Raw genomic sequence first — 25,375 nt, 5'->3', positions numbered from 1 at the left:
AGTAGCTCAGCCCTTTCTTGTTATCCTGTATATTATATTGTAGATAAATTAATTGACATGTGACCTATCTTTCCTTAAATATCACCATATTTTATTCCACCTTTTGTTTGATGTAATGAACATTACGGCCTGTAGGGGCCGCTAGCAGAGCTTCAGATTGGCATCTTGTTTATTTAAGTGGCCACAAAACTCAGATAAGCAGCAGCACACCTCAGAGACTGGAAGTCTCTGTGCCTCTGTCCGATAGATGCCCATGGGGATGTCTCCGGTGGACGAGCACAGTTTCTGGTAGAGCCGGCCGTACGTACGGATCCACAAGTCATCCTCTGTGATTTTCATCTAGACACAAAACAATAATCAGCCTCGCAGCCACTTATTAGTCCAAACAGTCTGAATTCCAAGTGTTTGTATCCTGGCTACTCACAGCACAAAGGAAACCTGAGCCAGGCATGGAGTCTAAACCCAGCAGCAGCCTGGTGATGGAGATCATGTAGTCCTTCACAAATGACTGAGAGGAGGGCACGGTATACGTGTAAGTTGTAAGTCAACAAAAAAATAGACTAAATGTGGCATTTCAGCTTGGGTGAAGAGTTTGTTTGCGAAGTACCTGGTAGAGGAGAGTGTCCAGCATGCTGACGCTGAACACCTTCCCTGCAGAGAAGGGCAGGCGGAACATGAACACCAGGTTGGACCCCTTCTCTCTTTCCTTCTGCAAGTCCAAAACACAGACACAGAGAATTTCCTTTGATTATACTAGTCGCATTAGACAAGAACATTTTGCATTTCATTTTTGTGCATTCATTGAGGAAACCGATAATGCAACTACTAGTTGCTACTTGCAAGGGAACCTTATAAAACCCTGGTACAAATGATACTAGTGGAAGATTTAAATTAAATGATGTGCATAAATTATTTGTAACTATTATTGATGCCTGAGGGGATATTATATAAGCAGGCACATCAAAGACTATAATAACATTGAAAAACAGCTTTTATAATGAAAAACAATCTGCTGTCAGTGTGTTTTTTCTTTATGAGTCTCTGTTGAGAAAAAAGAATGAGAGTGAAAGTTTGATGATAAAAATCTTTTACCTTTTCCAGTTTGGACAGAGCCAGAGAATAATGGTCTTTGACTTTGAACTGCATAAAGCGCATGTTGGCTGGGTGGGTGAGCTCCGTGATGATACTAAGAGCTGGGAAAAGTCTGGCACAAAGAAACGGAGAGTAATGTTTACTGAAAAAAATAAACCCAGTTTAAGATGGAGTGTAAGATGGCAGAGAAAAGTTGAAGACCTGAAGAGGGTCTGGACGTTGACGATGGTCTTCGCGTCGGCCATGTAGTCCTCCTCTGCGATCATGGAGCTCTCTTTGTCCACCACCACCATGGTGTCGGCGAAAGTGACTCCACATCGCAGCAAACTGTCCAGACTGATCGGCGAAAGAGGAGGACGGGCGCGGGATCAGTGTAGAGGGGGAGTACGAATAAATCAAAGAGGAGAAGATAAAAAAAAGATGCGTGAACGAAATCAACGGGCAGCCTTGGTCTCTCTTACTTGTCGATGGAGCCCACTGTGTAGAACACCATGGGGAACCAACAGATTGCCTCCAGGAAGTCTGCTTCGGGTCTGAAACAATCAAACGACAAAGACGCTTGAGACTCGGCTTGAGAGCGAACGTCCCCACAGACACAGGGAAACACATCGCGGCCAAACTGCCTGCAGAGAAAGCTGAAAATAACAGCACTACGCTGGAGTGACTCAGCATTTTATTGCCTTTTTATTGAATTCCACTCTCATTTGGCTGACTGTGTTTGTGCACCAGCCACAACAGATGATTGTGGCGCTTACCTCTCTGAAAGTCTTCATCATGTCACAAATCATGTTTACGGGGAACCTTAAATTGCAGTTTTTCTCCTCCACTGGCTATTTAAGGAGGAATCTATTTTCCCGAGCAACACAAATTTGCAGCATGGTCGCTGCGCTGACTGCATACACTTTGAGCCACATTAACGTGCAGCCTATTTCAGTTAGAGGGCCATATTCACAATCTCCTCACATGCCCTCCAGCAGCAACACGATGGGGTTGAGCTCCTTCCTGGGTCGGTAGTAGGCCCGGAGAGGGACAATGAAGTTATACAGGCCGTTTCCTGCGCTCTCCGCCGACACAATGATCAACTTGTTTTTGAAGCCGTAGGCTCGGGCATCCTCGAGAAGGGTGTGGTGACAAGCCTAGGAGAGATGCACAGGGTTCACTGAGGAGGACGGCAGAGGTCAAGTTGTCAAAGTGGAGACAGCGAGCCGTTTGAATCCCCTACTTTGTCCATACGCAGGCAGCAGAAAGGCATCTTTTCTCGCAGAAGGTGGCACAGCGCAGGCGAGCTGCCGATGTACGGAGAGTTCAGCGGGTATCCCTTCACCCACCTGAAGCACAAGCCCACATTTACTTCCGAGTGAGTCTACACTTCAACACACCCGCGTACGACTATCAAAACAACGTCCCCGTCACTTACTCGCAGTGCCGACCCCACCAGTGGGCGCTTTCGTCTCTGTCGCTGTCCTCCTTGCCCTCGTCTCCCCCCTCATCCTCTGACTGGTCCCCGAGCAGGTCAAAGGTGGGGTTGTTCACTCCGTCCACCAGCTCCAGGACGGGAGCGATGCTGTGCCGCCTCTCCTCGGCGGACTCCCCCATGGCGGGCAGGGCCAGAGTGTTGGCGCCACCCGTCTCCGCCCTGGAGCTCCTCCTGCTTCCTCTTCCGCCGCTTAGCGCGGCGCTGCCCGGGTCCTGGCCCTCTGGGCTGCTGTCACTGGAGTCCTGCAGGTCGATGGCCACTGTGCCTGTGAGAAAGGGATCATGGACCTAACGGTTCTGTGGTAACTTGTGGTGTGGAGTGGTAATGCAGGTAAATATCACAACCGAAATATCAGGATACCACAGGTTCAAACACCGCGCACAGTGGGTCTGCACTGCCCCCTGACATGATACGTACTGTAGGGATTTAAGCGATTGAAAAATACTGCGCTGTGCAGATCCACTATTGACCACCAGGTGGGGTGTTTGTTAAACCACAGAACGCAACATCTCACTTCATTTTTGGCGGTTGCTCCTCTCGGGTGTGATTTTATAATCAGACACACGATAATACCCCAGGGAAGCAATGAATATTTCTAAAACAGCACGGCTGCTCTCTAAAAGCAATTTCACGACAGGTTCGGCTGTTTGAGCAGCAGAGACTGCACACAGAAGGTCAGTGCAGGAATGTTAAGCGGCCTTTGTGGCGTGCGCATCGGACTGACCCATGCTGGCGATGATGCTGTGGACTGGCAGGCGGGTGAGTCCGTGGTAGATTGTCTGGGGCACTCCTCTGGTATTTCCTCCCGTGCCGCCCCACGACGGCTCCTTTTGGCCCCTGACAAATGCCGAGTTCTCCTCCTTGGAGATATTGATGTAAAAGCACGTGTCAGAGGCCCCCATGATGTGGCAGGGACCAGGGTTCAGCAGGATGTTGGTGGTCTCCAATCTGCGCACTCCAATCATACATACTCCATATCTGCAAAGACAGGGTCAGCTCTGAATGGTGCAGGTTCTCACTTCTTGGCCTTTTCACATTATGACTTACTTTTTGTGAGCATGAAAGGAGGCAAAGGTGAAGCTCTTGCCCTGGTATTCCCCGAAGAATTTACTTTCCTCCAGGCGGATGTGATGCACCTCATTGGCTGAGCACCGTCGGTAGGTTCGGTGCCATTGGTCCGCCGAACATCCAGCGCCCTCCCTGAGACAGAAAAAGCAGGATTTACTGACCAAGTGGGGAAAGACGGACCTTTCGGAAACGTGGCAAGAAGATTCCAGCTCTGCACCGAGGCCACACTTTCTCCACTTAAGGTTTTCCGAGAGCCGCTGATCAATACTTCAATCAGCACACGGATGTGCACCAGGACACACAGCACGTCCAGGTGAACACACTCACGCAGCTAAGTGGACAGCATCGTTCTCCGAGGGGATATGCTTCTAGACACGGGGGCTCACAAGAGGTGATGCATGAAGCAAGGTTGTGGAGGCAGTGTGAATGTGGGCGGCTTGCGACAAAGACTGCATTATATAAACAAGTGTTAAAGGAAATTTGCAGTTTACGGGAAGTAAGTGTCAGGCCAGGGAGGGGGAGGACAAATCATGTAGCATCGTCACGGCCAACAAACCAAATGGCATCAAGTCCAGATATAGAAGCGTAGTTATGAAACACCATGATTCTAAATGTCATCAGACACAAGCTATGAACTATTAGTATTTCTTTAACTTTTCAAAATCAATGAGACATTTCTGTGCATATTGCCTCTTTTAATACGTTTGTGTGTCCCAATGTTGGATTTTTGTGGTATTGTTTCTTTAAGATGAAATAAATATCAAGATGTGACCAAAAGAAAAGTTTCAAGAACGAGTTACTTAAAAGGTATATTCTTCTTTGAGGTCCAAGAAAAAAATACATCAAAAAGCCATTTTTTAGTGGCCTCTTAAAATAAGAAGCATTTTTAGACGGTAGATCTTGGTCAGGATTTCTAGCAAAGAATGTGTTGTTTTTAGATCTCATTTACTCTAAAGAGCAACACAACTGGTCCGGTTCTACTTTAATGCCTGAATGATTAATAGTAGAAACGTGCAAACAATGGATGTTGACAGAGGATTCGGATCGAGCACAAATGCACCACACTATTCCTGAGGTGTGAATGCAGATCAGATAATCCTACCCACCTGTTGAGCGCTTGGAAGGCTCCTACACGTTGCTTGAAGGCCTCTTGGGGCGCGGTTCTGGGACAAAAACAAGTTGGGTGATGGTGAGGAAACCAGCTTCTATTCACTGCATCTAATAAAGACGGACTGGGAGGGAGAAAGGAAAGTGAACTTACTGGCCTCTGGAGGAGTGGATCAATAGAGTGATGAGGGTCGATGTACCGGGGCACACACAGTTTAAAGCCAACATGGCGTATTTAAACTCTTCTTCACACACCACATGATCTGCATTCACAGGGAACAAGAAAGGTCAAAGTGACGTCATTCGGCAAACACGTTGTGCTCCATAAATGTTTCCGCTCTGAGCCCAACAAAACCACATTGAATAGAAATGTGCTTCTGCGAGTGTCAGTGTGTGTGCGTCTGTGTGACAAAGAAAGGATGAATTCATTTAATTAATCCAGGTGTGAAAGGGTCAAAGTTTTGATGTGATGGTCATGAAAACTGGATTTTATCGGCTGATGTTTGGATGGATACGTTGTCGTAGGTTTATGCTTCCACGAGACACATGAGTGAGAATATAGTTTTATTTGTGAAAGAAAAGCCATTCCATTTAATTATATATATATATATATATATATATATATATATATATATATATTATTTAGATTGAAGATATAAATAATAAAATACATTGTTTAAATAATTTTGGCATTGCGGTTGAGAAGTATATTGATTAGGAGCCTGCCACAGGCGACTCACTTAAATTGACAAAATATTTAATCCCCAGCCTAGAGAATGTCGGCTGAATAGTTTCTCAGTATAATTCACAATTTGAACAGTTTTCACTGGAACTACTATTCCAATAAAAATGGTTGTTGTTGTGTGACTCCGCTACAAACACAATGACTCATGCGATTCCATTATGATTATGTCAACATGCAACCTGCTCCTACAAAGGCACAAGCCCACACTCGATTAACAAGTCACAATGTTTTTTGTTGTAAACTGTGTCACTTTAAGTTCGTTATCTTACACAATTAACAAATTAACAAGCAGCCGCGTAGAAAAACCCATAATCATCCATCTCCGTCTTGTTTACTCCAATGAGTTAAATTTTATGTCACCGCAGATCTACGTTTTTTTTGGGGGGGGGGGGGGGGGGGTTGGGAGGGGAAGAAAAACCGCAGAAACAAGTTAGTGATTCAGTCTCAGCCCTTTTAAACAGCTTCCCAATCAATCACCCATGACTTGAAGCCTCTCTGAGCCGAAACTGACCAAACAGGTCTTGTTTACCTGCAGCCACCCGGTGTCCTCTTTGAAAGGAGAACCAATGGCGTTGATCACGCTTGTAGTGAGCCAATCAGTTAATCTGGCACAGAGTTTCCCTTTCCCCGGCTGTGTAATTATTGATCGCATTATCCTCAGTGATGAGCACACAGGCACATCCGGGCTGCCTTGTGTTTCAACAATGTTGAGCGACATCCTAAATGCACTGTGTGCCCTAGATCAGGAGATAATTGGCAAAGAACGTCAGAAGCATCAGTCTCAACCAGTGCGCAGTGACGGACGAGCCGGCTGAGATGTAGCCGCAGTCCCTAATAAGTCGGGGTCGGGTCACGGTGTGTTGGCCTGATGCCCGGCAGGGGAGCGACAATTAAAACCCTTTAGTATGGATCTTCTGTTGAAGCACCAATGTTCCTCTGGCTTTGAGCAGAGCGCCTGAAAGCCTGCCGGCTTAAAGACAAAGTCACTGATGTTGCAACTATGGAGCAACAACATTTCACTATTGTTAGATTACCTTCTCTCTGTGTGTAGTACTCACACACACCTCCAACTCCCAAAGACACAGCTAGGAGTAATCACAGACCAACACCAAAAGATTTTTCTCAAAAATCCAATTTCCAACAACCTTCTTGGTTCCCCTCCCATCGGATCGTCTTCTCTGTTTACTGTGCGACACGGCCCTGCGAGCTTCAGGTGCAAGGGCCCAGAGCAGGAGAGAAACCAATTACAATTGCAGACCTTGGAACACTGGACACACACACACACACTTTTCTCTTCAACCTCAATTACAAGATATGGTTCTTTTTAGACGGTGAACTCACAGACTGGTACCAAACCTGTGTGCAGATATGCATGCGCAGTTCTTTGCACCCTCTGTAGGAGTGCAATTACGACCTGAACGCGGGTCCACCGGTTGAGCTAATTAAATCAGTGAGCCGTTACTGTTTCTATGAGCTGCTACAGACTCCATGCAGCTACAAAGAGCCACGCTCCTGTTGTTCAAAACACACACCGGCGAGAAAATCAATCGACACCCTGCACCAAATTACGTGTGGTTTCTCCAGCAGCACGTGGTTTCCTTCCGCGCTGCAGCATCATACCGACAGATATTTTCAAATGAGCGCCAAGCTGTGTTTAGGCTGTGTATCAAATCGAAACCCGTGCCTCCCACTCATTTCTGCCTCCAACCACACTAGCACACTAGTGGGTAAATTCCAAGTTGTGTCAAAACATGCTGTCTGAACTTGACAGTGATGTCCCATTGGCTGCATAGCTCCCAGAGTGCAGTGGGGACTTTTTAGTCATTATGATGAACTTTGGGTACTTTTTTGCAAAATATTCGCGCATGAAGTGTTTCATTCAGCAGTGGCTGCCGTCTCAACCGTAACTTTTGTCTATTTAAAATATAAGACGACATAAAGCGATTCACATGTGCGATAGAGCTGTCCGACTCCCGGCACCCCGGGAGGTTCACCCTACAGAGCCATTAGACAACCATATGACCCAACGGGTGTAAATCAGGAATGAACATCATTGTTCGGCCTAACAACTCTCACCAGACTCACAGCCAAGACCTCTGGCTGTGGCAGTGACGTGTTCAAACAGCGCTGTAGGAACAAAGGTGGGAGAGCTCGTCTGCCGGGTGAGCAAAACAGAAGAATGGGATCCTCTTTGCCAAGGCAGCCAAGTAAAACGTTAATCATTGATGGAGACAGCTTGGATGAGGGCGGCCAGCTAGAATCGGCCGTAGGCAGAGAGACGTGTGAGGAAAGGGTGAGAGAGAGTTTGGTTTCTCTTCTTTCGCTCGGGGATGATTGACCGTTGTCTGCTGCAGAGCAAGGAGAAAAAAAGGTCCCCGCTTCAAACGCCAACGTAGAGACTCCGTAGAGACTCCCTCAGAGGGCTTTTAGGCAGGCCGAGACCCTGTCCAGCACCTCCTCACGGCCTGCAGGCCCCAGAGATGATAGACAAAGGCCATTTTTCAAGCCGACAGGTAGAAAGGAAGACATGACAAAATAAATACTTACTTATCAGATCAAGCAGTGGCGAAACAAAAATATTTAATCACCCGTCTCAAAATCAGCTCTAGTTACAAGCTGCGGCATGACATGTCTTTTTTTAGCACGTGTCATCCCGTTCTCAGTTTGCATTCTGATGTGATGAAACACAACCGCAGTTTCGTCAGAACAAGAGCGAACACGCGGTCCGGCACATCTCAAGTCCTAATCACCGCGAGTTCACACCGCTTTACCCACCGGCAAATTTGACGTGGAATTTGTTCTCCGGCTTGAGGATCTGGACGTACAGGGGGCAATTTGGAGCAAAGTCTTTCACGGCCCAGGCTCGGAGGATGGTCTGATGATCCTGAGAAGATTGGAGCCGAAGGGGAGTGAGATGGATGGAGGGATGAGAAGGAAGAGGGGGAGAGAGAGAGAGAGAGGGGTAGAAACCCCACTTTTGAAAGGATTGCAGCTCCTCGCTTAATAACTCCCTTAAGCCACTGACTGCTCAAGGCGATCAAATGGCCCTCGCAACATTTCAAAGTAATGCAACTCAGACATCTTTCTACACACAAATATTCAACGCCGCACAGAACATGCTGCAAAGCATTGAAGAGTGTATTGAGTAAAGCTGGCTGTAAAAATTCAGCAAAGGAAAAAAACGAGGCTGTTCTCTGGTACAGTGGTGCTTTGAATTAAAATTAAAATTAAAGGACGCCGAAATCCTTATGTGAAAACCAGACGTATTAATTGAATTAAACGGTGCTATCAACTATCATGGCATGCAGGGCTGTGTAACACTGCACCCTTAGTACATTGCTTGCTTGTTTTGCACACATATGCCTGCATATATTATTTGTTATATTTGTATAAGTTTTCTTTCTTCTCGCGTTGAGCCTGTGTTTATTCTCACGTCCAGTTGTTCTTACTTAATTTGTGTTTTGGTGGAATTATCCCCAACCGTCACAACAAGAAGCCAATTCATTCAGCTAAACCTGCTGGTTTCTGCTTTGAGGATTTCTCTATGGAGAACACGCCAGAAAACTAAAAACAAATTAAAATAAATCTGCATTTGTTTTTTTATAAAGACAACGGTTCAAGGCTCATTGTTATCATCATCATCATGATCAGGAAAGCAGTCTTGGTATAGATCGGAACGTACAGCAGCAATGCGGTCGACTTCAAACCGGTTGCTGAGGATAAAGCAGGCCTCAGCATCGTCCATCCTGCATGAGCGGAACAGATAGAGATACAGAGAGAGAGAGAGAGAGAGAGAGAGAATTGGGAGAGCGATGAGGAGAGAAGACATGGGAAGGAGGGTGTCGTCATGTTGTGGAGGGAGAGGACGAAAGAGAAAAAAAGCAGGACAATAGAACAAAAAAAAATTAACCAATATTTCAAGCCCACGCCATTCAGGGTCGAGATAGGAGAAGGCGAGGAGAGGGGGAGATTAGAGAAGGACTCTTTTCTTCCCCTGTGACAAATTCAGTTTAAGTTGCCGTGGCTGTATCATCAAAAGCCAAAAGGTAAACAGAAAGCATTCTGATTCAAACTGCAATTACAGCTATTACTTCTTCGTCTTCTTCAAAGCTATCGCATTGCATGTGCTTTGTGTATTAATTATGAGCTTGAGATGAGGCTCTCGGGTCTGTTCGGGGCTTTCTAAGGGCTGGATTATTGCAGCATTACTTTGAGATGATAATGCTTCTATAGAAATAGATTTGAAAATAACTACATCCATAAAACCCGACTCTGGATTGTTGTTTTTGGTCGCAGTGACTCACTTGGCCCTCATCAGGTCCTGGTCTTTGAGGGCTGAACCCTGCAGGTAGATGACTCTCTGGGCCCAAAGAGGGACGTGTAGGACCCTCCTCACCTGGACATCCATCTCCGCTGGGCAAAGGATCACCACATAGTAGTCCTACACAATCACACACAATTTATATTAGCCATTGTTTTGCCACAAGCAAGGCGCGGTTGCAGGTTATCATTTATTCTTGTTTTATTGCCAATGTTCATGTGAATGGATGACAGATTCAATCTGGCGTCACTCCGAAAGTGATATATAGCAAGGCCCAGTGCAGGTCAAAGATCCAAGTGAGAGAACTATATATGCAAAACACTGCACGACGTTAATGACTATTCTCGTTATAACCCCGGCCCGCTGAAGTGCTGAGGACAAATCAAATCAGACACACCATTATTGAACGACGAGGTGTGCACACAGGGATGCACCCCCGGGCAAACGCACGCACACATCTGCTCCGACATGAGCGAGGCGGCGGTTTGATCCGGGCTACTGCCAAATTAATCCTGTGCTTACCTCAGCAGAATATTACAGCAAACAAACATCAACCCCGTACACCCATCCATCCATCCATTGTCAAACCGCTTATCCTGCACACAGGGTCGCGGGGGGGCTGGAGTCCATCCCAGCCAACTTCGGGCGATAGACAGGGTACACCCTGGATTGGTCGCCAGCCAATCGCAGGGCCACACAGAGACAGACAACCATTCACACTCACATTCACACATCTACGGGCAATTTAAAGTCCCCAATTGACCTGATCCCCAGCGCATGTCTTTGGACTGTGGGAGGAAGCCGGAGAACCCGGAGAGAACCCACGCAGACACGGGGAGAACATGCAGACTCCACACAGAAAGGCCACTGGGTGGAATCGAACCCAGGACCTTCTTGCTGTGAGGCGACAGTGCTAACCACCGCGCCACCGTGCCGCCCCCCCGTACACCCGTCCTGCTTAAAACATGTTCGGGCTGACCTGCAGTCGGGGGTGAGCAAAGAACTCGTTGAGGAAGTCCATGAGGAGGTCGATCTTCAGACAGCTGACACACAGCACCACGTGTTTCTCCGTCTGCGCCCTGTAGCGGCTGTAGTTCCCTCCAGACTTCTGGCGCTCCATCCACAGAAAGGCCAGCTGCTCGAACTACGCTCGGCACGACGGATGGAAATTGGATTGAGTTAGATGAAAGTACAGGCAGGATCCAGGTGGCTTGAGGAAAAACAAAACAGCGGCTCGTATGGAGCAGTGTTTTTGTCTGATTAGGGAGAGTGTTTGGGGAACATAGAAAAGCGGACATTTGGTTTAGGACGGTGGCTGAATGGAACATGATAGGGGACATTAACTAATTAGTGCTCCAGATAGTGGTGTGTAACAGATGAAGAGATGCAAAAAAGAGTCCAGGGACTGTTTCCACTGATTATAGGAAGCACTTTGGTTTATAATATTCACAGGTCATTTTGTTGCAAAGGGATGCCTCTTAGTGTAGTTTGCAGTACACAAAGTCCTCCTGCAACAAGCAGAGCTCAGAAAATATTTCAAAAATAGAAAAAGCATTGTTAAACTGGCAAAAACTCCCAACTGAGCTCCTGACCAATGCAATAGAATAAGACTGAAAAATAAAACAGTTAGTGACAGAGACTGCTCATCCTTCACTCTCTCTTGTGTCAAGAATCTTCTTAATTCAAGTGACGTGAAGTCGATAGTAAACTAGTGAAGAGCTGATTAATTGAACCCTTTGCCATGTGCAATGGAAGACAAGAGAATTGGACGCCTCATGTCCACCGAACTCAATTGACTGAGCTCTTTTGTTTGCATCTGTGTTAATGTGGGAAAACACCAGGAAAACCAGTAATACGACTGTATTACTGGTGTTTGTCTCAGCCATGATTTGTTTGCAGCCAGCTCTCTATGGCAACAACTATGGCAGATTTATTCGATTTCATCTGGCCTCTGTGCTCGAGTGTCACGATTCGTTTCAAGGAAAGTCTCCAAGTGCAGCCAGCAAATGCATGGCTTTTTATCTTTTTGTTTTTAAGTCAATACACCTTTCAGTGGTTCTACACAAAAGGACTTGTCAAGAGGTCGTGTGTTGTGTGTTGTGTGATGTGTGATGTGTGCGGGAAAACCAACTGAGGCAGCAAAAAGAAAAAAAATAGTGTAGTTGAATCCTGATGTGCTCTGTTGCTTCCATGACCGGTCACGGCAGGACACACACACACACACACACACACACACACACACACACACACACACACACACACACACACACACACACACACACACACACACACACACACACACACGCACACACAGACACAGTGTGGGGGTTGGAGCTTAGGGGGGGCCATTTTGTAAATGTCATGGGGTATTTACGGATGAAAGATGGGGGGAGAAAGAGGGGACGAGGACATGGCATCCATGTTGGTGATGCATAGTTTGCCAATGCTACACGGGTCAGTTGGTGCCAGTTAAGCAAAAGCGTCTTCATGCTTGTGTCAATAGTTTTTATCAAGATCGGTGATAGCCATAATGCATGCGTATGGTGCAAGCCCACCACCTGCTGCCCATGTGACACTGTTAAAACTAATAAAATACGTGTAGCGTCATCACTAAGTCCAATCTGTAAAACAAAAAAGAATGCCAGCAAACCAACTTCTGTTTATCAGTAGTGTGTGTGTGTGTGTGTGATTGCCTGACCAAAGCCCCACTCCCTACCTCCCCCTAAATCCCCACACACACACTGGAAATGCATGCCATTAGCACTTTGCATCTTTTGGGACACACACAGGAACGCCAGCTACTTCAGGGATAAAAGCTTTACACAAATATGATGAACAATAATTACAGGCTGCAGTGCCACTGTTTGCAAGGTGCTTTTATCAGTCCCTGCAGAAATAGTATACGTGCATATGTGTGCGTGTGTGTGTGCGTGTGTGTGTAATCGTCTTGTGTGGCTCTCACATAGAGTTCCTTCTGTGAAGCAGCTAAATGACAGGAGAGGGATTTGGGGAGCAAAGAAGACACTCAAGCTGTTCTCGGAGTAAAGATAGCTGCTGTAAATCTACGTAGGACGCAATGACTCATCACATTATTGTGCCGGAGAGGAAATTCAAGAATCGTTAACAGAGAGATCTTTACTGTATCGAGATTACCAAAGAAAACAAATGGACTTTTGCAGATTGCAACGCTACCCTGCGTAAGACAGCAAACTGGGCAAGTGCAGTAAAGTGATGATAAAGACGGATTCCTGGCCTCATCCTTCTGACCCCCGAGCTCCGACAGCACCCGGCTTCATGCCCAACCTTCCCTTTGATGTTTAACGACACGTATTGTAGATATCTCTGTGATAAAAATCCACTCTTTGCTTTGTATTTCATAGTCATGTGTGGGACTAATAAAGGAATATCTTATATTATCTTATCTTATCTTGTTAGATTTATTACTTTCAAACTGTACTACACTGTAGTACACCCGGTGTCACGGTGTGGTTTTATTTCCTGTCTTATTTTGTAGTTTTCTGCTTCTTGTCTCCCTGGGTAACTTCACTTCCTGCCTTGTCCTGTCATACCCTGTGATTGTCTGATTGTTTCCACCTGTGTTCAATCACCTGCACCTCCCTAGTGTATTTAAGCAGTGTGTGTTGTTTGTCACTTGTCGCGTCATTGTCTATCGTCCTGGATGTTCCGAGTTCCTGCCTGCCTTTTTTCCCTGGTACCTGTATGCGTTTTTTGCCCCTTGGCCACTTTGTGTTGGAGTTTATGACTATTAAAGCCTTTTTGTGTTTCGAAAAATCTGCATTTGAGTCCTGCCTCCCCGCATCCCTGACACCCGGTCGTCTTTTATTACCTGGATGGGAAGCACAATGAGCGCCACGAAGATCATGATGACCACGAGTAGTTGCGAGGGCCAGATTTGGGGGGTAACGTCTCCGAAGCCCACCGTGGAGAAAGTGACCACACAGAAGTAGAGCGAGTCAAACAGGGTCAGGTTGTTGCCCGCTCGTTCCAGGTGTTGAATGCCGCAGATGCTGATGGAGGTCGGCAGGGTGGGAAAGAGGAAGAAAGTAAGAAGACCATGAGAACGTTGCATAATAATTCACCCGCTGAGGGACTCGTTGTGTTTTTTAAGGGATAGACAGAATAAACAGGTTTATGTCTACAGAGACATGGTCAGAGAGCCAAAACGGTGTTGTGGAGGATCTTCTAGATTAGCTCAGGCTTTTCACACCACATATATTCAAGCTGACACATCCTCCACTGCACTTGAGCAATCGCCAGCTGTCATTTCAGAACAGCGTCTCAAACTTTCCCTCTCTGTCTTTTTTCATCATTAAGTTTCTGGAGGTGCCATTTTTATCCTCTTACATAATACTCATTTACGTACATCAGGCTATTGCTTTGCTTCCCTTGTCTACCTCCCTCTCTTTGTGCTCCTGTCGAGGGTACCCACCACGTAAACATGAGGCAGACCAGCGTGCTGATGAGTATCACCACCTGGTTAAACATGGCCGAGTGCGTCCGCTGGATCGCCCTGTGGAGATCATTCTGCAGGAAGACGCACAGATGCGAGGAAATTTATAGAAACCAGCCTAAGTGCTGCATTGTCGAGTGCTTTACTTGTCGAATGAGGATGAAAGGCAGTGGATGCATGGGTAGGAAAGATGGCAAAGTAGGAATATATAGCACAGTGTGACAGCTTCTCAAACAATTGTGAAGCGAGCTTGGATCTCATGGCACAGATGGAGGCAGAGGATGTGAAAAAACGTAAACACGAAGTGTAAATGTTTTGTGACTAATTTACCTCCATGGCAGAGCTGGTGAGCTGAGATGGCGCAGACAGAGAGGAGCAATCGCGTGCCAACAGAATAACACGACGGCAACGTTCAGATAAAAGCAATGAAAAATGTGGATAGGGAGATAGTGCTTCACTCACTATCATGTTCTCCAAAGCGTGTTTAGCCAGCCAGCAGTTGAGAAATACAGGGATGAAGAGATTTCTGAAGGAGGGCAAAATGACCTGCAGAGGAAAGAAAGCGTCTTTGGCTCTGTCTCATTACGTTTTTTCACATGTTTCACAGAAAAATCACAGGATCCTCCTCAAGGAAAGGGGGTTGTGTGAGAGCGCTAACTGTGGTGATTTCCGTTCCGTCGAACTGTCGCAGGTGTTTGAAACGTGCGGCGTGCGTTCTGCAAGACGCTTGAGTGCTGGCCGCGCTTTCACTCACAGTGATCATGAAGGGAATGGCGCTGATCATCTCCAGAATGAAGGGGACGCGTAAGACTTGCTCCCAAACGTTGCCCTGGAAACGTAAAGCAAACACGGTCAATCAGGAAAACTCCATTGTCATGGCGACCTCTGTGAGTTGCCACATGATGGGCCTGACTGCGTGGAAGGGGAACAATTTGACCGGCTTGGTCGTCATAAGATCTGTCGGGATGCAAGTTCGGTCATACGACTCCCTCGCGCCGTAAAGAAACAGCATTACTCAGGTTCCTCTGAGGTTCGCCGCTCCATTAAAATGTCAGACATTTTTCATGTGTCTGCCACATGCATATGGCTTGTTGTGAGGGCGTAGGGAACGCCCGCAGGAATCAGTCGCCTCTAAATGTTACGACCTCTAGCCTCCGGAGTAATCTGCAGAGTGAGCTCTTTATAGGCTTACAGTGTCAGGTACATCAAAAGGCGATAGAATGCGTTGATGGATCAGCCCCCCTGCCACAGCATTACAAGGGGGACCTTGCCTAAGGTCTCTCTGATGTGTTGATATTAGGTTAACCATGAGGAAGCCCCAAGACCTGCTGAGCGGCTTTCCAAATGCAGGAGCAAAGGAGGAACATCAGGGGAAGAAAGGATAACTCCTGTTTAGCATAGTGAACACACAAAGGATTAGAACGTGGACAAACACGAACCCCAAGCACATCGCCTGCATGCATGAACACCCACTCATGCCAAACATGCAGACATCAGAGACGCAGACGTCACAAAAGGCTGTGGATTGGCTGTTTGAGGGGGGTGGGCATGAGTTACTCACCTTGTAGCTGAGATACACGAGCAACATAGTTTCTGAAAAGCTGATGAAAGCAACAAGCACCTGCAAAAAAAAAAAGAGCAAGGGAGTCAAGGGTGCAATGGAGAGATGCAGACTTAGGGAGGACGAGAGAGACCAGAGCAGAGAGACATTAGGAGTTGAATAGATGGAAGAGGAGATGTGGGCGGAATCAGTAGGCGTGCTGATGATTGAGCTTCACAGTGAACAGATTAAAGTGAAGCAGTCTGGTGTCTGGTTGTGTACATACATTTGTATGTGTGTGTGTGTGTGTGTGTGTGTAATCACGCTGCAGGTGTAATCGCGTGTCAGGTGATCTGATTTCTATATATTGCATGTATGAATATATTGTGTATAAGTATGTAAATCCACCAATAAACAGGAACGCGTGAATGACGTGATCTGACCTGCAGTGCCCACAGAGGCAGAGGCCTTTCCACCCAGATGATCAGTTTCCTGCAGAGCGGAAGGTAAAAGAATATAAAACAAAAATTAAACAGAGGCCACCAAAATGGACAAAATATAAAATGAATGCTATTTGCAATTGAACAACAGTGGGGTGCCCAGCAGCCAATGTGTTCATATTGTCGCAGGAAAGTAATATTCCCACAGTCAGATGCAAATTTACAGCCTCGCTATGAGAGAACGGCGCTTTTCTCCCAAAAGACACACTGGTTTGATCGTGGCTGCTTGCATGCAGGCGCTCTGATTTGCTCAAGACGTCTGCTGCCTGGGAGCAGGAGGCGGCCTATCCCTTTCCTGAGCTCACCCTGTCAGGCTCCTTATTCATTTGGAGCCAGAGCTTAGCCAGTGTCACCAGCCACCAATTAGATCAATAGGTCCCTGAGCAGCAGACATGGAAGAGCCGCGGGTCCATGCGCACTTCCTGCTTTCTCTGCCTCTTTCTTTTGCTGTATATTACGTGCTTTATCTCCACTATCACAGTTGATTAGACTGCACAGGCACTACATACATATTACGTCGAAAGGTAATCCATATAGTTGGATTGTGACGAATGAATGTGGATGTGTAATGCTCAATATCCCTCTTGTGAGTTTGCATTGATCGAAGTCCTCCAGGGTGTGGAGTTTCGTGGTCATTGTCTGCAGGATGAAGCCATCGCTCCTCATTAGGGCCTTGCATGCTTACCAGTCAAATTCACTCCAGGGATGGGATGACGTGTTCTGTTTGCTGCAGTTTATGCCGCTCACGCTGCAGGACAGAAAAGTAAATTACTGGCCGGCGACCCAAAACTGGACCATCGGCTCGGTCCAAACATTCATTCACTCCCCCGATTGCATCTCCACCCTCCTCTCCTCTCCCACCATCGTCTCACATCGAATCCTTTAGAAGGAATACTATACACACACCGTTCCCTCATATGTTGACTTGTTCCAGCTATCAGGCCTCCACAATCACAAAGACATGTTTAAGCCAGTCCGTTATCAGCATTTCTCTCACCAGTCCTGTCCTGCGTCCTGCGGGTTGTCCAACAGGACTCTGACAATGTAGAGGAGGCAGCTCAGCACTTTCAGAGAAAAGTTAAACATTCGCACTCGCAGACCTGAAATGGAAGAAAACAAAACAATCGTTCCACAATAGTTCCTCGTGCACCTTTAAATGCACATTTATTACACTTGCAGTTATTAGAGTGCATAATATAAGACCATGGCACTTCATAAAGCCGTGTATAAGTCTTTGTTCTATACCTAATACAATTAAAAGCTATTGACGAAAACACAAACAAATAAAAAGCTCTGAGGAAGCGACGGCAGCTAACCATTTGACATTACCACAAGTGCCTCAGATTATTCATCAATACATAATTCATCACATATTTTTGATAAAGCATTTGCAGCCATGCTTGAAAAAGGCTGGCTTCCTGCAGCAGAAATGTAGACAGTATCGTATCATGTCTGCTGAAAGTTGTATCCCTCCACACTCTCTACAACAATGATAAAGTATGTGATCACAGCAGCAATTTAACCCCATAATCAAAATTTCTCAGTTAAATGCCTTCGTGCATGGGAGGGTAAACAAACGTCAAAGGAATGACATAAAAGAGGAAACAGAGAATACGGCAAAGGCTTGTAGAAAAGTCACAAAGAGCGGACAAGGTGAACAACTGGTGATGAAATGCAGAGCAAGAGCAACAGCACACCTCCCAGTAAAGAGAAATACATCCCCTCAATCAAAAAGAAGGGCAAAATCCCCACACTGCATGCATGACAGAGCACATGGGATCCCAAAGAAAACACAACTCACTGGATCTTTGGTTTTTGATGAAGAACAGTTTGAGGCGCTCCTTGAAAGTGTTCTCATTCACATAGAACTCCACTTGCACCCTAAGAGAAGAATGTGGAGAAGGACAGAGACAAAGAAAATAAATTACCACTTTCATGCAGTCTAGTCAGGAAACCGGATTAAAGGAATCGAGTGTAGGCCTGGGAGATAGAAAAAAAAAAAAGAATAGAATAAAGGGTGGAGACCAATGTGTGTAAAATGGAGCAGATTTGAGAGGGGATAACAATTATTTCAACAGTAAGGAGATGAGACACTGTCTGGCTACAATAAAACTAATAGATTTTAGAGGAAATGCTGTTCCTTCTGGCCCGCCTGACCATAAACCCAGACGGCTGCAGTCAGTCTCGTTATTTCCACTGATTAAATATAGAGCAACAAATGACAAATTACTTCCTTCTGACGTTTCTGCTTAACATTGCCGTAATTACTGTTCTTTTTCTCCCTTTCCATTCTGGCACCCTCCTGTTCGAGGGACACACATCCACACAGGCGTAAAAGATAAAGTGCAAAGTGCTTTGGATTATTAGACCACTCACATGGCCATCAGACGTGGACGCTTTTGGATGGAAGCGACAAAGGGACACTGTTACATATGTACCGGCACACAGCCAGACAGACTGCCGGTGACTGTGTTTCCTGTCTGACCCCCTCAGGGGAGAAGTCTTGGTAGCTCTTCTTTCATCCTATGGAGGGGAGAGTGGATGACTCAGGTCGAGGATGAAACGGGCCCGGCTCGCTGGTCGTCCCCCTCACAATGCACGAGGCAGATGAAAGACAGGCAAGGGGTGTGTGGGGGGGGAGGGGGGGGGAGTCTTCCCGGGGATCCAGTGACGCACCACACATGGTTAGACCCACACGGACCAAAACCTATGCTGGGGAAGGGAGCGAGAGGAAGGTGGGGGGAGGAGGGTTTTCATCCTTGTTTCTAGGGCAACGCAGGATTCGTTGTATTCCCCCCCCTCTCTCTCTCCCTCTCACATGAGCAGATGTGAGCAAACACATACTTGTGAAGTGTGTCGATAGACCGCCCCAACTTGTTGATGGCCCCCTTCGCTTTGAGCAGCCTGCCGACAATACGGCTTTTGAACACATGATGGAAAACAGAAGCAGAACATGCAGATACGCTCTCCAGGCTCGCGATAGCTCAGCGGTGTTATTGCACCTTTCCCGTGGAGATGGGAGACCCTGAACTCTGTGTGTGTGTGTGTGTGTGTGTGTGTGTGTGTGTGTGTGTGTGATGGGTTGTAATAAGCAAATTGATCATAAGACTGAATGAGTTCTTTAAAGAACAGTTAATACCAATACCATGACGGTGATGAGGACCAGGAAGCTTTATTGTCAGTTGCTGGATAAAATAACGATCAAGTCTGTAAACTGTGCTAACAGAGCTTTTTTTTTTTAGATCCTATCAATAACCTCAAGGCTGAACAGCTGTTGCAAAAGTCTTTACACACAATGGCCACAACCAGGGAAAATAATGCACTACAACACACAATCATGCAAAACACTCAACTTTTCTCAGTTTTCATGGTGTACCTATACACTGTTTATTGTGCACTATTAATTAGAAAAGAATTAAATAAAACCTAGTTCAATCCAACGGAGATGATTGAATTACTATTTATAATGAACTGAATCCATCCAGTGTTCTAGCACACATTCAAAATTATAATTAGAAATGTGCATTTGATCCTGTTCGCGGTAAACGATCGTTGCTAATCTTAAGCTGATTTCCTCTTTGCAAGCAAATGCATCCGGCATGGCCCCTACACGTCGTGACACTGTTCTTCTATTCTTTGCAAAAGAATCTCCAGTTTCTTATTGCCAGTTTCTTATTTCCTCAAGGGGAGTTACGCTCCTAAATCAAACATCTTCATTTTTTTCATTCATCGAAAAAGTTAAAACATCCTCTGTGGAAGGAAGCTGTCATAACCTCCCAGGAGAAGTGGATGATTTCAGAGGTCATTTTGCCCTTGATGCGTTTCTCTTTGAATGTTCAACTTGAATCCCCTTGAATGTACAATAGAGAACGGAGAGTAAAGTGGAAATATAGCCCCATAAAGAGACGAGCTGCCGGATGGATTGAGAGTTGAGGTCTTTAATCTAAAGGGAGGATGGGGGGAGAAAACACATTAAAAACTAATAAAGAAAATTATTTCAATACACAAAAGATGTACGAGCACATCACAATGGCACCTTTGAGCAATAGCCACATTTCAGCCCCCCTGAGGCCTGTTATAAAGCACAGAAAACAAAGATTAGATAGCGGTTGAGGAAAACTGCTTCAGTAAATTGTTGGGCAGAATAAAAGAATATATATATGTTGGTGCATTAAAAAACAAACATATTGTATCATGAGAGCAAGACCCCCAAATAAAGGTCCTCCTCTCTTTTCCCTCCTCAATAAAAATATGTTCATCAAACTAATTGTTTTGAGTCAGGCGCCTATGATCATCTCATGGGCTTTAATAAAGCAAGAATGCAGGTTTAACAGCTGGAAACAAGATGGCATGACTAAAGGGGCATAACATTTCAAGTCTGAGCCAAAGGAGGGAATTTGTATTTCTGAGAGAACAGGAGAGAGCGAGAGAGAGAGAGAGGGAGATAAACAGACACAGACGGATAGAAAGACAGAGGGGGACATGCGGAGGAGGATTTCTGAGAGCAGAGAGCTGAACCTTGTTCTCCTGCTGCTTCCACCCATGCCCGTGCTCCATAATGACACAGTACTGGCCGTCTAATGACACATTGAAAGAGCCTGCATATGCACAGGACACAGTGCCGCATCGGCTCATCACAACCTCCACACAAAACTCAGAAATAGTATTTATAGATGTGAAGTAGCAAAAACACAAACAAGAAATAAGCCAAGTGAAAAACTATAAAATACGGAAAAAAAAAAAAAAAAGAAATGGAGAGCAAAAGTCCTAACTGGATCCACTCACTGCAAAAGAAAAAAAATCAGACTGAATATTTTGAAAAAAACATTATGAGAGGAATTAAAAGGGTTAAAAGTCTTCTACAAATTGAGGTAGAGGTCATTGAGTAGATGTGGAAACCAAGTGCCAATTGGACTTCTATTTGAGGCAGATGGACGGATAATAGCAGCACTGGTGGATCACCAACATTCATAAGATGTGCAAATGAGAAAAGGACTAAATCATTTTCACAAATAGGTGGAAAGAATAACCTTAAATAAGTTGATCCATAGATTGGGAGAAACGTTTGAGAATTAAGCTGATGAGAAAAGCTGATGACCAGAACCAGATATATTTTTTTTAATTCAGCATCTATTTTGCTAAAAGCCCCTTTATTCCATATTCAGAGCATGCGTACATAAATATTATGAAAATATATAGTGAGGTAATGTCCTTCTGAGCATAGAAAGTCTCTCTCTTTCTGTGTCTTTCAATCGGAGCCCTTTGCTGCTTTGTTTAAAAACCGCGCTGGTTCTTTCTACGTATATTAGTGCACGTGAGCGCGCCCCCCAACACCCCCCCCCCCCCACGTGACCGTGACCGAAGGATGGCGCCCGCTCTCTGGTTCCCGCTCGGGTTAACACTGTTAGCTCCGTCAGCACCGCCGGCTGCGAGCTGCCTGGATTAACGCACAAGGGGTCACTACTGGATCTTTCGATAAAAGCACGCATGGGTAACAGCAAATTGTGGGAAAAAGGAGAAAAAGACACAAAAATAAGAAAACCAACGATGGACACGGACCCTAAATGAGTTTAGGAGAAATGCAAAGGGATGACAAGGAGTGAATGAATAGCACATCGGCACAACGCGACTAACATCTTAAGAGAGGAGAGTTCATCCAAGTGAGGTTTGACAGGACAGCTTGTCTCTGACCTAGATGCACAACCAGCGCACACAGCAGACTGTACTGATGGAGAAGAATAAAGGAGGAAGGGAAATGAAAAACTAGAATATGTGTTCACATCCCCTGCCAAAAAAGGATTGTTTCTTGAATGGCACATCTTTCACAAGTTCATGCCGACTGAACTGCTTTCTTTAATAGCCGTCACTGCGGCCACGTAATTGATTTGAACACATTCAGAATAACTTAATGGTGACTGAGACCTTTAAAAAGCCCTTTTCTCTTCATATTGCAAAGGGAGCAAGTCAACCAGTCCATGTTGTGACCAATTTATCTATTAATGATCTATGAGTACTTACGTCGAAGGCTCCAACATTCAATCCCTCTCACCCACAAGCCGAGGCAGAGGAAACGACGGCCATCATTCACAATAAATGTGTAACGCATCCCACAATGTATTGACAGTAAGTAAGCGTGCACTGCAGGCTTTGCTCAAACGCTCCATACATCATCAGTGGAAGAGCTCGAGCAATTCCTGCCCCTGCTGCCTGACATCGACCAGCCCTGCTTCCTCCTCGCGTGATCTGATCCTTCACTATATATTAGTCATTCATTCCTTTGTTGACCCCAGAGGATGAACGGAGCACAACGGATGCTGCACACGTTGAATTCACCAAATGGCCCCTATTTGGGACCATGACTTGCTCTTTGAAAAAGAGACAGCAATCATTTCTCCATCACGAAACATAATATGGCCCTGAAAGTGTTGCACAACTCCATTACAAGCCATCCAATGACATTCTATCCCTTCAGATTACATTAGGCTTGGATGTGAGCGGGCGTTTAACATTTGATCGAATCATCGTTAGATACCGATCTGTTTCAAAGTCGCATTCAAACCAACTCTTGGAGGAAGGAGTGTGAGAAACATGAGAGGAATCATCTCTATTGGCCGTCTCTAGTGTCTCTAGGGCTGCTTGGGTTTGAAAGTCCTCCGGTGTGTAAAGCTAACACAGTTTGGGACCAGGGGAGCTGCCATCAGTGGACAACTGTGCCTGCGATGCCCCCACAGCAGCATGGCACAGAGCCCCACCTCTGATGCCACGAGTCCTTCCATCAACACCGAATAGAGCTCAGAGACACGCTAGTCAGCCCCCATAGCTCTGTTTAGTAGCCACGGCACGAAGGCTCTTAAGTGTCAAGAGTACTTGTCTTACCGAAAGGCTGGTTAAGGAAAACCTAGGAAGGAAAGCCCACGGAGACAGAAAAAAACTCTAAAAATAAAAGAACCGAGAACACACACCTGCACTGTTCTCTCGGCCTGCTGCTGACCAAGTGATGACAAATGAAAAATAAAGCCAAACACACAATCAATACGTATCTATGTTCGCCTTGCATCATGTGCACAGTGTCCTTTGCAGACGGATCACGTTCAGGCTGCATCTGAGCCGTCCCTCCTGTCCCCCCAAGACGGACCTATCCTTAATGACGAGGCCTACCGGCAACCTTTCCGTTTCATGCACGCATTAATTAGGATGTTGTTTTCAGACTAACATTCGTCAGGCTTCAGATTTGTCCGTCTTCACTTTAGCCCGCAGCTTCCAATCAACTATGGAAAGACCCCGTCCACCTCCCCAAGTATTTGTTTTTAAGTTAACTTCAATTCAGACATTAAGTCTGAATCTCATAAATCCCATAATCTTGTTAATAACCTCCCTTCATGCCAGCCCTGCAGACATGTATGCATAATACATCCGTGATTCCAACACCTCTGACAGGATTCAGATTCCACGGGCAACAGCGTCCAAAGCGTATTCAAAGCATGTGAGAACGGCTCTGGGTATTGAGAATGTTCATGGATCATGCTTCACATCAGCTCGAGTGGATGAAGGCTGATTATATGGAAACGATGAGAAAAGAAGAAGCTTGGGTATTAAGGATGGCAGAGAGAGTGAGACAGAGATTGAGCGAGAGAAGACGTGAGCGCACTAGCCAATAAGATATTGTTTTAATGAAAAAGGGCTGTCATTTGTTAGATAATCCAGTGATGAAAGATCCCGCTGGAGTTTTCTGTCGTGGAGCAGTGTGGAATCTCTTGTCCTGTATTTTATTTCACTTGTAGCAACGTCTGCATACAAGCTGTGCTGGCAGTCATATGTGTGTTTATAGTATTTACAGTAGAGTAGCGTGTAGTACGTGTTCATATTAGGCAAAAAAACAGACTGGCAAAATGTGAATACAAACCTTAGCCTTCAAAAGATCTTGATTTAAACGGTTAGTCATCTGGCGTTTCCTCAAAAAACAAGCGCCACTGTCAGAAAATGTGAATTGCGACTTACAAATAAAAAGAGGATTTCACCAAAATGATCGTTGTTCTTTGATCTTGACACATTAAATTCATCAGGCACACCCTTGTTAAAGAGTTTAAGCGTATGGATTGATAACTTAATGAATGAGGATGATTGGCAGTTGTGAGCAAACTGAGCCCTATTTTAAATTATTTCTAGGAGACACGGCTTGTTTCTGTGCTCTGAGTACATTTTCATTTACGTAATTAGAAGGATGGGCTGTCAACGTCCAACATGTTTGCATCTTTGTGTGTTCAAAGTAAAGTGTACAATATTTATTAATGCAGTGGAGGCCAGGAGGGCCACTATCACTCATTCTCTCTTTGATGGCCTCAACTAAATGTATTCTACTGAAAGGGGAAAGTGGTACGGTAAGTACGGTAGAGGAGGTACTTCTATCAGACCTAAAATGGAGGGTAGGGGACGCAAGAACACACCCAGCAGAGAGGAGAGGGCGGCATGGAAGCGACCTACAAGGGATTATAAGGCTCAGAAAGGCGTCTTTCCCCAGAGTGCAACCATATATTTGTCAGGCAGATAAGTTATGCAAACACATGTTTGCATTTCAATGTGTGTGTGTGTGTGTGTGTGTGTGTGTGTGTGTGTGTGTGTGTGTGTGTGTGTGTGTGTGTGCTGGCTGATACACCAAGGAGCTATCTGTGCACCTGCGGCCCATCGGGAGCGCTTTGCCGCTTAAAGCGACTCCTGGATTAATGGGACATAGAAAACAACTCGTTGTGATTCAGACCCAATTAAGCTTCCAGTCACTGTCAATATCAACTGTGGACTTCCTCCTAATCAGAGCATTTTATAGCAACTATTACTCCCCGGGCACCGGGATCAACACCTCGTTCCTCTGTCAATCACTGAAGGGCCGTTTGTTTGTATGAAGCTGATGCTCAGACAAGCATGGATTTAGCTGTAAACACACACAAAAACACAAATACAAAGGACTCAATGTCTACAGAGGCTCATAATTAGACCTGCTATATAAAACATTACACTTGAGATTATACAATTTGACAAAAAGGAATGTAACGTACACAA

At 45.6% G+C, this 25,375-nt stretch overlaps 1 protein-coding gene across 3 annotated transcripts in view; it reads right to left on the bottom strand.

The window, feature by feature from the left end:
• The window catches only part of kcnt2b (potassium sodium-activated channel subfamily T member 2b), a 30,134-nt gene that overhangs the window by 3,001 nt on the left and 1,758 nt on the right, over nucleotides 1-25,375 (bottom strand). The window contains exons 1-27 of one of the 3 annotated variants that reach the window (XM_078083667.1): nucleotides 18,552-18,808; nucleotides 18,123-18,202; nucleotides 17,319-17,421; nucleotides 17,007-17,069; nucleotides 16,265-16,313; nucleotides 15,843-15,902; nucleotides 15,036-15,110; nucleotides 14,744-14,827; nucleotides 14,261-14,355; nucleotides 13,658-13,838; nucleotides 10,790-10,954; nucleotides 9,794-9,930; nucleotides 9,172-9,235; nucleotides 8,265-8,373; nucleotides 4,899-5,007; nucleotides 4,744-4,800; nucleotides 3,617-3,769; nucleotides 3,294-3,547; nucleotides 2,510-2,834; nucleotides 2,315-2,420; nucleotides 2,056-2,228; nucleotides 1,554-1,625; nucleotides 1,294-1,428; nucleotides 1,093-1,204; nucleotides 608-709; nucleotides 425-508; nucleotides 211-339 (exon numbers count right to left, since the gene is read on the bottom strand). In XM_078083667.1, coding sequence (XP_077939793.1) covers nucleotides 211-339; nucleotides 425-508; nucleotides 608-709; nucleotides 1,093-1,204; nucleotides 1,294-1,428; nucleotides 1,554-1,625; nucleotides 2,056-2,228; nucleotides 2,315-2,420; nucleotides 2,510-2,834; nucleotides 3,294-3,547; nucleotides 3,617-3,769; nucleotides 4,744-4,800; nucleotides 4,899-5,007; nucleotides 8,265-8,373; nucleotides 9,172-9,235; nucleotides 9,794-9,930; nucleotides 10,790-10,954; nucleotides 13,658-13,838; nucleotides 14,261-14,355; nucleotides 14,744-14,827; nucleotides 15,036-15,110; nucleotides 15,843-15,902; nucleotides 16,265-16,313; nucleotides 17,007-17,069; nucleotides 17,319-17,421; nucleotides 18,123-18,202; nucleotides 18,552-18,577 — 3,102 coding nt within the window. In that variant the 5' untranslated portion in view covers nucleotides 18,578-18,808. Of the gene's footprint in view, nucleotides 1-210; nucleotides 340-424; nucleotides 509-607; nucleotides 710-1,092; nucleotides 1,205-1,293; nucleotides 1,429-1,553; nucleotides 1,626-2,055; nucleotides 2,229-2,314; nucleotides 2,421-2,509; nucleotides 2,835-3,293; nucleotides 3,548-3,616; nucleotides 3,770-4,743; nucleotides 4,801-4,898; nucleotides 5,008-8,264; nucleotides 8,374-9,171; nucleotides 9,236-9,793; nucleotides 9,931-10,789; nucleotides 10,955-13,657; nucleotides 13,839-14,260; nucleotides 14,356-14,743; nucleotides 14,828-15,035; nucleotides 15,111-15,842; nucleotides 15,903-16,264; nucleotides 16,314-17,006; nucleotides 17,070-17,318; nucleotides 17,422-18,122; nucleotides 18,203-18,551; nucleotides 18,809-25,375 lie in introns of those variants that run through there. The other 2 variants (XM_040189799.2, XM_078083666.1) reach the window with 2 other exon arrangements.

Source organism: Gasterosteus aculeatus, chromosome 11 (genome assembly GCF_964276395.1).
Source record: "Gasterosteus aculeatus chromosome 11, fGasAcu3.hap1.1, whole genome shotgun sequence".
NCBI lineage: Eukaryota > Metazoa > Chordata > Actinopteri > Perciformes > Gasterosteidae > Gasterosteus > Gasterosteus aculeatus.
The sequence above is the reverse complement of the archived record's forward strand: the minus strand, read 5'-3'. Positions and strand labels throughout refer to the sequence as shown.